The sequence below is a fragment of the Scyliorhinus torazame genome, chromosome 6 (genome assembly GCF_047496885.1).
Source record: "Scyliorhinus torazame isolate Kashiwa2021f chromosome 6, sScyTor2.1, whole genome shotgun sequence".
Lineage (NCBI taxonomy): Eukaryota > Metazoa > Chordata > Chondrichthyes > Carcharhiniformes > Scyliorhinidae > Scyliorhinus > Scyliorhinus torazame.
In genome coordinates, this window is record NC_092712.1 from 161,560,131 (window position 1) to 161,574,072 (window position 13,942).

Below are 13,942 nucleotides of genomic sequence, written 5' to 3' on the forward strand. Positions count from 1 at the left end.
AATCCAGCGGGGGGTCCCGCCAACCGGCGCGGCCCGATTTCCGCCCCGCCCAATCTCCGGTACCGGAGACTTCGGCGGGGGCGGGGGCGGGATTCACGGCGGCCGACGGCCATTCTCCGACCCGGCGGGGGGTCGGAGAATGACGCCCATGGTCTCCATATTTAAGGAAAGATATAAATGCTTCAGAAGCAGTTCAAAGAAGATTTATCAGACTTATATAAGGAATAGGTGGGTTTCTTCTGAGGAAAGCAAGGAGTGACTAGATTTGTATCCACAAGAGTTTAGAAGGGTAAGAAACAACTTGTTCGATCCTGAGGCGTATTGACAGGGTGGACGTAGAGAGGCTATTTACCCTTGTGGGGGAATCTAGAACTAGGGATCACTGTTTAAAAATAATTGGTCACTCATTTAAGATAGTGGCGAGGAGAAATATTTAGTACGCGATTCAGCGGCCCCGTTGCGCCCGACTTGGTGTCAAGACAAGGCTGTTGAATCTTGCAAGAGGCATCTTGCAGGATTCGTGATGCTCGAAACATCTCACGATATTCAGCGGAATCCCATAACCTTCCCAGTGAGGCCTGAACCAGGCACCGTTTAATACTGGTTCACAAAGTCGTGAACCAGTTGTGATGGTACGTGGGCGGGGTGTCGCTAGGGAATTGAGGCCCCCGGCTGTTCGGGCACTGGGCAGGGTAGTACCTTGGCACTTCGTCTGTACCTGGCACACTGGCACTGCCAGTCTGGCATCTTGGCACTGCTGACCTGCTACCCTGGCACTGTCAGTGTTCCCAGGTGGAATGGCCAGGCTGGCAGGGGTACTTCCAAGCTGGCAGGCTGGCAGTGCCAAAATGCCAGGTTGCCCTTGTCAGGGTTGGGCCCTTGAGGGCCATGCCCGTACGAGGTGGCGTGGGGTGCTCGAGGACCCTGGAAGAGGGATGTTGGATGAGGTGGTGGGGGTTCGCAGACTGCAGTGGGGAAACTGAGTGGATCAAAAGATCAGGGCTGCCTTTAAAAATGAAGCCCCAATCTATGAGTAGTCTTCAGCGAGGAGAAATGACTTAAAGAGTGGCCTTGTCAGGGAGTTCCTTGCCAGGCCATAAAAAATGGTAAGATGCCTTTGAATGGCAGGGTCTTTCTCAGCCCTGCAGGCACAGAACAACACCCCGATAAACATGCCATTCAAAATCCACTGAATCGCACTCTTACGGTTATGAGTCTCTGGTACTCACTTCCTCAAAAAACAGTGGAAGCAAAATCTTAGAATATTTTTAAAGCAGAGCTATATAGATTCTTAACTTACACAGGGGAGAAAGATTATCAGGGAGGCAGCAATATGAGGTTACGATTAGAGTCAGATGGGCCATGTTCACGTTATGCTGCATTTGCAGATACTGATCAACAGGAAATAAAAAAGGAGTTTCCTGGGTTTGTGCAATTACTTTAAGCATTTCAGAGGAGTGTGCAGAGACCATTGAAATTTGCAAGAAACCACGAAAACAAAAATGGTGGCGACAAGTCAGACAGCATCTATAAAGAGAATACAAATTATCTGATGATTTGGTTTTGATGAAAGATCACGGGCGAAATTCTCCGGAAACGGCACGATGTCCGCCGACTGGCGCCCAAAACGGCGCAAATCAGACAGGCATCGCGCCGCCCCAAAGGTGCGACCCGGTGGGGGATCGGAGAATTTCACCCCACATGTCAGAATCATTGACTGGTTTGTGCTCTCTCGACAGATGCTGCCTGACCTGCTCAGTATCTCCAACTATTTCGATTTTTCTTTCAGATTTCCAGCACCTGCAGTATTTTGGGTTTTTGTTCAAAGGGAAAGCTGCCTCTGGGATTGGGGGAAGTGAACAGATTGATGCCTGAAAATAACTTTTTTAAATTCTTCTTTAGCGAGTCATGACAGGATTAAGGGGCGAAATTCTCCATTATCGGTGGAAAGTCCGCCGATCGGCGCAAAAAACGGCGCAAATCCCACTTGCGTCACGTCATAAAAATGGGCCGATAGTCTGCGGCCCGAAATGGGCTAGCAGCGACGTAACGGGATTTGTGCTTGCGCAGTGGTTCACGCCGTGCAGCGTCATACGCGCTGCACGGCGTGACGGCTCATAAGGCCGCGCAGCTCCCCCCCACCCAACCGGAACAGCCGACCGCAACACCCGACTTGATGGCTGGCCGTCGCTCAGCCCCGAGGTTCGAGTCACGGGATGTGGAGGCGCTCCTGGACGCGGTGGAGCAGAGGAGGGACGCCCTGTACCCCGGGCACGGCCGCAGAGTTGCCCCACGCCACAGCCGGCGTCTGTGGAGGGAGGTGGCAGAGGCCGTCACCGCTGTGGCCCTGACACCACGAACAGGCACCCAGTGCCACAAGAAGGTGAACGACCTCGTCAGAGCAGGCAGGGTGAGCCTCCCCCATATCCCCCCCTCCCCATATGCCCCCCTCCCCATATGCCCCCCTCCCCCATACCCCCCTCCCCCATATCCCCCCTCCCCCATATCCCCCCTCCCCCATATCCCCCCTCCCCCATATCCCCCCCTCCCCCATATCCCCCCCATATCCCCCCCATATCCCCCCCATATCCCCCCTCCCCCATATCCCCCCCTCCCCCATATCCCCCTCCCCCATATCCCCCTCCCCCATATCCCCCCATATCCCCCCCCATATCCCCCCTCCCCCATATCCCCCCTCCCCATATCCCCCCTCCCCCATATCCCCCCCTCCCCCATATCCCCCCTCCCCCATATCCCCCCCATATCCCCCCTCCCCCATATCCCCCCTCCCCCATATCCCCCCTCCCCCTATCCCCCATATCCCCAAGTGAATCCAGCCCTAACCTTAACCTCTGCAATGCACGCGCAACCGATGGCGTGTACCTGCCTAACACTGTTGCCTTTTACCCCTGCCACCACCCCCCCCCCCCCCCCCCCCCACAGGAGAAGCGCGCACACAACAATAGGGAGCATGTGAGGACTGGAGGAGGGCCCGCTGATGAGAGGCCACTGACCGTACACGAGGAAAGGGCCCTGGAACTGGCTGGCGGACCTGAAGACCGGGAGGTTGCTGATGCAGAGGTCGGGGGCCCACGAGCAAGTGAGCCATCAACAGCCCGTCCCCATATCTCCCCTCCCCTATATCCCCCTCCCCCGTATCACCTGATCACTGCCTGATGTCTAACCATGCATGCTTCATTGTGTATCGCAGGACCAAACGTCCAGGCACCCATCCCCGCAGATGCACACCGTCCGCAGGATGCCCCTCGGAGACCACAGGAGACGGAGAGACCCGCACCCTCCAGCATGCGACGCCCGCAGGATGCCCCTCGCATACCACGGGAGACGGAGAGACCCGGACCCTCCAGCATGCGACGCCCGCAGGATGCCCCTCGGAGACCACAGGAGACGGAGAGACCCGCACCCTCCAGCATGCGACGCCTGCAGGATGCCCCTCGCACACCACGGGAGACGGAAAGACCCGGACCCTCCAGCATGCGACGCCCGCAGGATGCCCCTCGGAGACCACAGGAGACGGAGAGACGTGGAGCAACAGGGAGACGACACCCCCGTCACGTGCGGGAGCGACCACCCAGCGATGAGGGGGGCAGCCACAGGCCCCCGTCACATCCGAGCCAGGACACCACTACCCAGGACACCACTATCCAGGAGACCCCTAGCCGGGACACCACTACCCAGGACACCCCTACCCGGGACACCACTACCCAGGACACCCCTACCCGGGACAGCACTACCCAGGACACCCCTACCCGGGAAGACAAAATACCGGACAGTGACTCAGAGTGGATGGGTGGAGACGAACCCCAACCCCAAAGTGCCATGGAGTCAGAGTGGGACGAAGAGCACGACACAACGCCACTGCTGTCACCAACACCCTCCACCATCGCAGAAACACTCACCACGGTTGGGCACTTTAGTGATGAGGCGTCTGGTACACTCACTGGTGCGCACAACACAGCTGTCCCGGTACAGCAGGTGGAGGTAGGAGCAGCAGAGGGAACGGGTGGTCGGAGGGCAGTCCAGGCCAAGCGAACATCTGCCGCCCAGATGGATCCCGGGTTCCTGCAGTTACCACACCCACACATAGATCCGATGCAACCACCGACACGGAGACGAGCGAATAGGGTGACGGGTGGCTTGCGGCGGCTGCGGTCGCAGGTGGAGGAGTCCACCCGCGCCCAGGAGCTGGGAGTGGTCCCGGTCATGCGTGCCACGCAGGCTGACACCGCACGGGTGGCGTCCGCGGTGGAGGCAATGGGTGCGACGGTGTCAGACATGGGGAACGGTTTGCCATGAGCCAGTGCCAGCGCCAGATGGCAGAGGCGCTCAACGCCATAGCCCAGTCTCAGCAGGCCATGGCCCAGTCTCAGCAGGCCATAGCCCAGTCTCTGCAGGCCATGGCCCAGTCTCTGCAGGCCATGGCCCAGTCTCAGCAGGCCATGGCCCAGTCTCAGCAGGCCATCGCTGAGGGCATCGGCGCCAGTGGCCATGTGCGAGCCAGCGTCACACTGTCACAGACAGGGTTTGCCAACCCCCTGGGCTCCATGGCTGCAAACCTGCAGACCCCTGTCGATACCAGCACGGGCCTCCAGGACTGGCAGCGCCAGATGTCGGGGGCGCGTCGGATGGCCAGTCCATTCGCATCCCCCACCCATGTAGAGGCCTGGGGGCCATCGGGCACCCCGAGGGAGAAGGAGGTGGTGTGGTCCGTCCCGGCTCCCTCTGTAGGGGAGGTCCCGGTACACCGCGACACCTCGGACTCCCCCCCTTCAGTCCCAGGTGCATCGGGTGGGCAACGGGCAGGACAGGCTGGCAGCTCGCCATCCCAGTCGCCCGGGCCGCAGCCTGGCCCATCTAGGCCAGGACGCCCCAGGAAACGGCCGCCAAAGGGATCCAGTGTCAGAGGGCAGGAATCACAGGAGTCCACCTCCAGTTCTGCTGTAACGTCTGGGGAACCACGTAGACGTAGTCAAAGGGCCCGTAAGGCCAAACAATTAGACACTGAGTAAGTTGGCATGGGTGCAGGGCACAGATGATTTTTAGGGGCTAGGGCACGTGCATGAACTCCTTTGGTTATTAAAGTCAATGTTACACCTACCGAAGCTGCCTTTGTGCTCTGTCCAAAGTGTGCGGGCGTGTCATGTACGTTGAGCGCAAGTGTGTGTGTGACGGGTGGTCTTACCTCAGCCCCAGGTGAGTCTGCCCCCTTCCCCTTGGGCCGCCATCAACATCCCCCGGGCAGAGGACGGGACCGTGCGCTGCAGTGTCACAGCCGCATGCAGGGATGGTCCGGGTGGATGGTTGTACTGTGGCCATGGGTCAGACATAGTCCAACGATGTAGAGCCAGGAGCTCATCGGAGGCGGGTTGTCATCATCCTCCATGGCCTGCGATAGACACGCGTCCACCCGCAACTGGGTGAGCCCGGCCCGTTGTGCCGCAGCTGGATCGGCAATTGGGGGTGGGGGTGGTGTGCATGCGGGTGGGGTGTGTGGGGTTGGGGAGGGGGGTGAGGGTGCTGGGTGGGTGGATGGGTGGGGGGTGTGGGTGGTCGGCTGTTGCCATGGTGTGCGGTCTGTGGCCATACTACCCGATTCCCACGCCCATCTAGTCAGTGAAGCGGGCGTCTATCAGTCTGTCCCGTGCCCGCTGGGCCAGCCGGTAACGGTGGACAGCCACCCGCCTGTGTCTACCCCGTCTGCCCTCACCATTGCCCCCATCCCCCTCATCTGGGGAGGACTGCGTCTCTTCCTGCTGCTCCTGCACTCCGCCCTCCTCTGCCTGCGGCACATCGCCCCTCTGCTGGGCTATGTTGTGCAGGACGCAGCACACCACAATGATGCGGCCGACCCTATCTGACCTATACTGGAGGGCGCCCCCAGAGAGGTCCAGGCACCTGAAACGCATCTTCAGCACGCCAAAGCACCTCTCGATCACTCCCCTTGTCGCTACATGGGCATCATTGTAGCGGTTCTCCGCCTCATTGCGTGGCCTCCGTATAGGCGTCATCAGCCACGATCGCAATGGGTAGCCCCTGTCGCCCAGCAACCAGCCACTCAGCCGGCGATGGCGTCCCTCGTACATGCCGGGGATGGATGACCGCGACAACACGAATGAGTCGTGTACACTGCCTGGGTGACGGGCGCAGACGTGCAGGATCATCATGCGGTGGTCGCAGACCACCTGTACGTTCATCGAATAGGTCCCCTTCCTATTAGTGAACACGGCCCTGTTCTCTGCAGGTGGCCGCACCGCGACGTGCATCCCATCGATCGCGCCCTGGACCATGGGGAACCCGGCAACGGCAGAGAAGCCCACGGCCCGGGCATCTTGGCTGGCCCGGTCCACGGGGAAGCGGATGTAGCGGTGCGCCATGGCATAAAGGGCATCTGTCACTGCCCGGATGCACCGATGCACCGATGTCTGCGATATGCCGGACAGGTCCCCACTCGGTGCCTGGAATGACCCCGTTGCATAAACGTTCAGGGCCACCGTAACCTTGACGGACACGGGGAGAGGGTGTCCCCCGCCAGTGCCATGCGGTGACAGGTGTGCCAGCAGGTGGCAGATATTTGCCACGGTTTCCCGGCTCATCCGGAGTCTCCTCCTGCATTCCCGGTCCGTGAGGTCCTGGTATGACTGCCGGGGCCGGTACACACGGGGCGCCCTCGGGTGCCTCCGTTGCCGTGGGGCCGCGACGTCCTCCTCCCCCTCCTTGTCCTGTCGGTCAGGTGTCCCTCCAGCCTGGGCGGCTGCCGCCTGCCCCTCTGCGGCAGCCTGCGCCGCCTCTCTGGCACGCTCCTCCTCCTCATCCAGGGCAACACAGACATGAGCGGCTGCCACCACGGCGGCCAACATCGCTGGATGGTCTGAAAACATGACGGCCTGGTGGGGGGGGAGGGGAACGACGACATGTCATCATTGCCCATATCCCCTCCTCCCCCCAGCCAGGTGGCATGGACCGCATGGGTCCAACTGTTGGAGGCTGGCAACTGGCCAGGTGGACCAACTCATTTGCCCTCCAATCACCCACCCCGGCACGGACCCCCCCCCCAACCTCCACCTCAGCACGGACCCCACCCCCAACCTCCACCCCAGCACGGACCCCCCCCCCAACCTCTACCCCAGCACGGACCCCCCCCAACCTCCACCCCAGCACGGACCCCCCCCCCAACCTCCACCCCAGCACGGACCCCCCGCCCAACTCCACCCCAGCACGGACCCCCCCCCCAACCTCCACCCCGGCACGGACCCCCTCCCCAACCCCCAACCTCCACCCCAGCACGGACCCCCCCCCCAACCCCCAACCTCCAACCCAGCACGGACCCCCCCAACCCCCAACCTCCACCCCAGCACAGACCCCCTCCCCAACCTCCACCCCAGCACGGACACCCCCCCAACCTCCACCCCAGCACGGACCCCCCCAACCTCCACCCCAGCACGGACCACCCCCCAACCTCCATCCCAGCACGGACCCCCCCCCAACCTCCACCCCGGCACGGACCCCCTCCCCAACCCCCAACCTCCACCCCAGCACGGACCCCCCCCAACCCCCAACCTCCACCCCAGCACGGACCACCCCCCAACCTGCACCCCAGCACGGACCCCCCCCCCAATCTCCACATCGGCACGGACCCCCCCCAACCCCCAACCTCCACCCCAGCACGGACCCCCCCAACCCCCAACCTCCACCCCAGCACGGACCCCCTCCCCAACCTCCACACCAGCACGGACCCCCCCCCAACCGCCACCCCAGCACGGACCCCCCCCCAACCTCCACCCCAGCACGGACCCCCCCCAACATCCACCCCAGCACGGACCCCCTCCCCAACCCCCAACCTCCACCCCAGCACGGACCCCCCCCCCAACCCCCTACCTCCACCCCAGCACGGACCCCCCCCCCAACCTCCACCCTAGCACGGACCACCCCCCCAATCGCCACCCCGGCACGGACCCCCCCCAACCCCCAACCTCCACCCCAGCACGGACCCCCTCCCCAACCCCCAACCTCCACCCCCGCACGGATCCCCTCCCCAACCCCCAACCTCCACCCCAGCACGGACCCCCCCCCCAACCTCTACCCCGGCACGGACCCCCTCCCCAACCCCCAACCTCCACCCCAGCACGGACCCCCCCCCAACCCCCAACTTCCACCCCAGCACGGACCCCCCCCCAACTTCCACCCCAGCACGGACCCCCCCCACAATCTCCACCCCGGCACGGACCCACCCCAACCCCCAACCTCCAACCCAGCACGGACCCCCCCAACCCCCAACCTCCACCCCAGCACAGACCCCCTCCCCAACCTCCACCCCAGCACGGACACCCCCCCAACCTCCACCCCAGCACGGACCCCCCCAACCTCCACCCCAGCACGGACCACCCCCCAACCTCCATCCCAGCACGGACCCCCCCCCCAACCTCCACCCCGGCACGGACCCCCTCCCCAACCTCCACCCCAGCATGGACCCCCCCCAACCCCCACCCCAGCACGGACCACCCCCCAACCTCCACCCCAGCACGGACCCCCCCCCAATCTCCACACCGGCACGGACCCCCCCCAACCCCCAACCTCCACCCCAGCACGGACCCCCCCAACCCCCAACCTCCACCCCAGCACGGACCCCCTCCCCAACCTCCACCCCAGCACGGACCCCCCCCCAACCGCCACCCCAGCACGGACCCCCCCCCAACCTCCACCCCAGCACGGACCCCCCCCCCAACATCCACCCCAGCACGGACCCCCTCCCCAACCCCCAACCTCCACCCCAGCACGGACCCCCCCCCAACCCCCTACCTCCACCCCAGCACGGACCCCCCCAACCTCCACCCTAGCACGGACCACCCCCCCAATCTCCACCCCGGCACGGACCCCCCCCAACCCCCAACCTCCACCCCAGCACGGACCCCCTCCCCAACCCCCAACCTCCACCCCAGCACGGATCCCCTCCCCAACCCCCAACCTCCACCCCAGCACGGACCCCCCCCCCCCACAACCTCCACCCCAGCACGGACCCCCCCCCCAACCTCCACCCCAGCACGAAACCCCCTCCCAACCTCCACCCCAGCACGGACCCCCCCCCCAACCCCCAACCTCCACCCCAGCACGGACCCCCCCCCCCAACCTCCAGCCCAGCACGGACCACCCCCCCAATCTCCACCCCGGCACGGACCCCCCCCCAACCCCCAACCTCCACCCCAGCACGGACCCCCTGCCCAACCCCCAACCTCCACCCCAGCACGGACCCCCTCCCCAACCACCAACCTCCACCCCAGCACGGAGCCCCCCCAACCTCCACCCCAGCACGAACGCCCCCCCAACCTCCACCCCAGCACGGACCCCCCCCAACCTCCACCCCAGCACGGACCCCCCCCCCAACCTCCACCCCGGCACGGACCCCCCCCAACCTCCACCCCAGCACGGAACCCCCCCAACCTCCACCCCAGCACGGACGCCCCCCCCGACCTCCACCCCAGCAAGGACCCCCCCAACCCCCAACCTCCACCCCAGCACGGACCCCCCCCCAACCTCCACCCCAGCACGGACCCCCCCCCAACCTCCACCCCGGCACGGACCCCACCCCCAACCTCCACCCCAGCACGGACCCCCCCCTACCTCCACCCCAGCACGGACCCCCCCCCAACCTCCACCCCAGCAAGGACCCCCCCCAACCCCCAACCTCCACCCCAGCACGGACCCCCCCCCAACCTCCACCCCAGCACGGACCCCCCCCCCAACCTCCACCCCAGCACGGACCCCCTCCCGGTACTCCGCCGGAGCCCAGCCTACTCTAACCCCCCCCCCGCCGCACACACACACACACAAGCCGAGACACACCTCTCCTCACGCAATCAGTCTGCGGCCACGCCATTTCCTGCCCAGAGCCAACTCCCCAGGCCGTCACTCACCTCCTCGCTGGTCGGCGTGAGCCTGGAGCACCGGGTCACGCCGATGAAAAGGAGGTTTAATTCACGTCAACGTGAATGGTCATCACGTCGACGGGACTTCGGCCCATCCGGAAGGGAGAATATCGGCAGGCCGAAAATCGGCTGCCTTGCGCAGACCCGTGACATTCTCCGCGGCAGCGGCGCCATTAACGCCCCGCCGACCTTTCTCCCTTCGGAGACTTCGGCGGGGGCGGGGGCGGGATTCACGGCGGCCAACGGCCATTCTCCAACCCGGCGGGGGGTCGGAGAATGACGCCCCAGAAACCTATGTTGAGACAGGATGTACATGAATAGAATCGGCAGAATTCTATCCCGAAAAAGCAACAAAAACTATCAGGTTATTAATTAAACAATAAATACCTTCAGTGACTTAATTTTGAAACCGAAGAATCAAGCCCATAATGTACTTAGTGAGGTTAAAGTGGAATCTTCAGATCTCAGTGCATCTTCCCACCCACCAAGCATGATGGGTGTCATTCTCCGACCCCCCGCCGGGTTGGAGAATCGCCGGGGGCTGCCGTGAATCCCGCCCCCGACGGTTGCCAAAGTCTCCGGTACCGGATATTCAGCGGGGGCGGGAATCGGGCCGCGCCGGTTGGCGGGCCCCCCCGCTGGATTCTCCAGCCCGGATAGGCCGAAGTCCCGCCGATAAATTGCCTGTCCCGCCGGCGTGGATTAAACCACCTTTTGAACGGCGGGACAAGGCGGCGTGGGCGGGCTCCGGGGTCCTGGGGGGGCGGGGGGGCGATCTGGCCCCGGGGCGTGCCCCCACAGTGGCCTGGCCCGCGATCGGGGCCCACCGATCCGCGGGCGGGCCTGTGACGTGGGGGCACTCTTTCCCTTCCGCCTCTGCCACGGTCTCCACCATGGCAGAGGCGGAAGAGATTCCCTCCACTGCACATGCGCGGGAAACTGTCAGCGGCCGCTGACGTTCCCGCGCATGCGCCGCCCCGATATGTCATTTCCGCGCCAGCTGGCGGGGCAACAAAGGCCGTTTCCGCCAGCTGGCGGGGCGGAAATCTCTCCGGCGTCGGCCTAGCCCCTCAATGTTGGGGCTCAGCCCCCAAAGATGCGGAGCATTCCGCACCTTTGGGGCGGCGCGATGCCCATCTGATTGGCGCCGTTTTTGGGCGCCAGTCGGCGGACATCGCGCCGTTTCGGGAGAAGTTCGCCCCAGGCGTCATGATTTTTGAGAGGGAAGAAGGAGGTGAGCACCTCTCTCCACCTAGTACCAGGGAGTCCAAGGGGACAGCCACTGCCAGCTCGAGAGTGTAATGTTCTAGTGCATGGTAGTGAGGAGAAGTGAAAATGTCGCAGGATTTCTGGACCAATAAACGTTTTTGAAATATTGTCCATGACGGTGAATCAAGGGGAAGGGTTTTCCAGAGCAAATGTATTCTGCTGTTACAACTCGAAATGTGGTATATGTAAATTCTAATGCTGCATCTAATAGCTTGTTGGAACTCTTGTACTACTGACGGCTGATGCCGATGGGACCATCAAAAGGGAACTTCATTAACAGGGCAGAGATAACAATTAAAAAGCAATTTACTCCAGGAATATTAAATGAAGGATTATTGGAGGAATGATAAGGTTACTCAGAACCTCTGGTTACATAAAGAATGTAAATATGATGCTAATGAAACCAGTAAAATTGATGATTTAAGAAGAACCAAATAAGATTTCAAGAAAAACAAGGCTCATCTCAGGGTTTGTTTTCATAGGTCAAGATATTTCTGATGCGGAATTTGTTCAAACTCACAAAGGAAACAAGATGGTAAATAAAATACAATTCAGATTCCACACCCTGGCTGCAATTTAGCATCTGTGCTGGCCATGGGCACAAATCCCGTAATAGCTGTGAAATCTCGTGAGTGGCCAAAGTAGGGGTTTGCATGGCGAGATTTTGTTTTGGGATCTTTGATGGTGTGATCAGGATCACTTGGGAAGGTTGCATCCCCGTGTTATGTCCTAACATATGCAGAAGATCTAAAGTCAATTAGGAATTACACATAATGTCAAAAGTAAAAGACAGTTTCAGATTCAAAATATTTTAGAAAATGAATCAGTTTCCATGTGCCATGGGAATGTAATATTACAGTGCTTCCACTATAAACAGACCGCATGGACAGGCCAATGACATTTACTCAGTTTCTAAGTGAACTGTGTGTAGGCCCCACATGTTCCAAGACATGGAGGCCCACATTCAAATGACCCTTTATAGCACAGTAAGTCGACTTTTGGTCAGATTATATAGTTGGACTGGTTTGGACATGTGATCAAATCTGCAAAAGTGAATAAGTATATTCTTGTGGTTAATGCCTCTTCACTGAATGGGTGGGGAGATTTTCCATATCTAAATATCCTTCAGAGATCACCATCATCCTGCGAATTAATCTCATGTTCAGGAGATGGGAGCAACTCCAGCACATAGAATCTGACCAGGTTCAGCGTTGATGTAAATAAAAGCAAATTATTTCAGATGCTGGACTCTGAAACACAAACAGAAAATACTGGAAAATCTCAGCAGGTCTGACATCATCTGTGGTGAGAAAATGGAGCATCAAAGCTGCATCCATTCATGTATCAGGTTTGTGACGACCTGAAGCTCTAAAGCTAAAACAAAAGCTTCATATTGCATTCTCTGGACAGGTTGTGTACATTAATCACAGAGTAACCAATCATCTTAAAATATCAGATGAACACGGCTGTGGAAAGAATGAAGATATTCATTACCTCTGGCTGACTGAGGCCAACTGGGGATTGTATCCGGGCAGATTTCATCTCCTTCCACCGACAATTACCTGAATTGGCTCCTGTCCCATATGCCACAAATTCAAAATTCTCTTGAAATCCCTTCACAAACTCATCCCTCTCGATATCTGTAATCTCTTCCAACCCGAAGCAGCAACCAGCCAATACCAACTGTGAGTCCTCCAATCCTGACCCTTGACTCTTGTGCATTTCCAGCATATTTACCCCATCATTGGCAGCTGTGTCTCAACCACTGAGGTTTCTTGTTCTGAAAATTTCCATGTAAATCTGTTAAAATCCACTGCAAATTACTCCTGAAAATTTCTCCTTGATTTTCAATCAATTATTTTGACACACTTCTGTGAAAGATCTTGGGGTATTTTTCTGGTTGATTGATGCACAGAATGTTTCCTTCCTACAAGTGGTTTTATCTTTAGGTCTACCTGAGCTTGCCGGTGAAGTTAAGATAAATGTTAGTTTAGTCCATAAAATTGAACATTATTAGTGCTTGAGATTCCACTGGGACTTACAACAATGCAAACAAACTGACTTCAACCTGATAACGAAAATCCCCACCAAGGTTATAGTTCATCTCATAACACAGCTAAAAGGTTCTTAGTAAGATGTGCTTACCTTGTTAGGAGTTTCCTAGGAAAGGAAAGAAAGGAAAGAAGAAGCGATACAGATTAATTCACATCGATCATCTAAAATATTTATGAATCAACAGTTAGTCAGGTGTTAGAAGGACCAAAGTTAACAGGCATATGAACCATGCTGCTGTCTCTGTTCAAACACCAATCTCCACTCTGCTCAATGCAACACACCTCCATCACTCACTCAGCAACACTTCACAGCACACTGGACTCACACCTAACAGCCACTTCCCCCTTACACACCCACCAATTCTATCAGCCTCACACTCATCTGATTAAATGGATCCAAGCCAGATAAAGTAGGAAACAAGACACAAATCGTTTCCATTATTGTGCTTTGGGCCCGGGTTTAAAAACTCCAAAGAATATTATGGAGTTCACCTGACCTACAACATTTTGTTGAATTTGTTTAAGGTGAGCACAAGAGCCCACTTTTCAGTTATTCAATGGACTTCTTCGGCGCTTTTAATTAAAAAAAACAACCTTTATTCCACAAATTTAGTTAACATTTGTACAAACACACACAGCAAGAATTTTTATCAATTACAAACACAAAGACCCCTCGCA

General features: G+C 59.1%; 1 protein-coding gene across 1 annotated transcript in view; it reads right to left on the reverse strand.

Annotated features, from left to right (window-relative positions):
* LOC140425111 (kunitz-like toxin PcKuz1) overlaps positions 1-13,942 on the reverse strand; it is a 50,424-nt gene that overhangs the window by 2,989 nt on the left and 33,493 nt on the right. The window contains exon 3 of the mRNA XM_072509024.1: positions 13,356-13,370. Coding sequence (XP_072365125.1) covers positions 13,360-13,370 — 11 coding nt within the window. The 3' untranslated portion in view covers positions 13,356-13,359. The remainder of the gene's footprint in view (positions 1-13,355; positions 13,371-13,942) is intronic.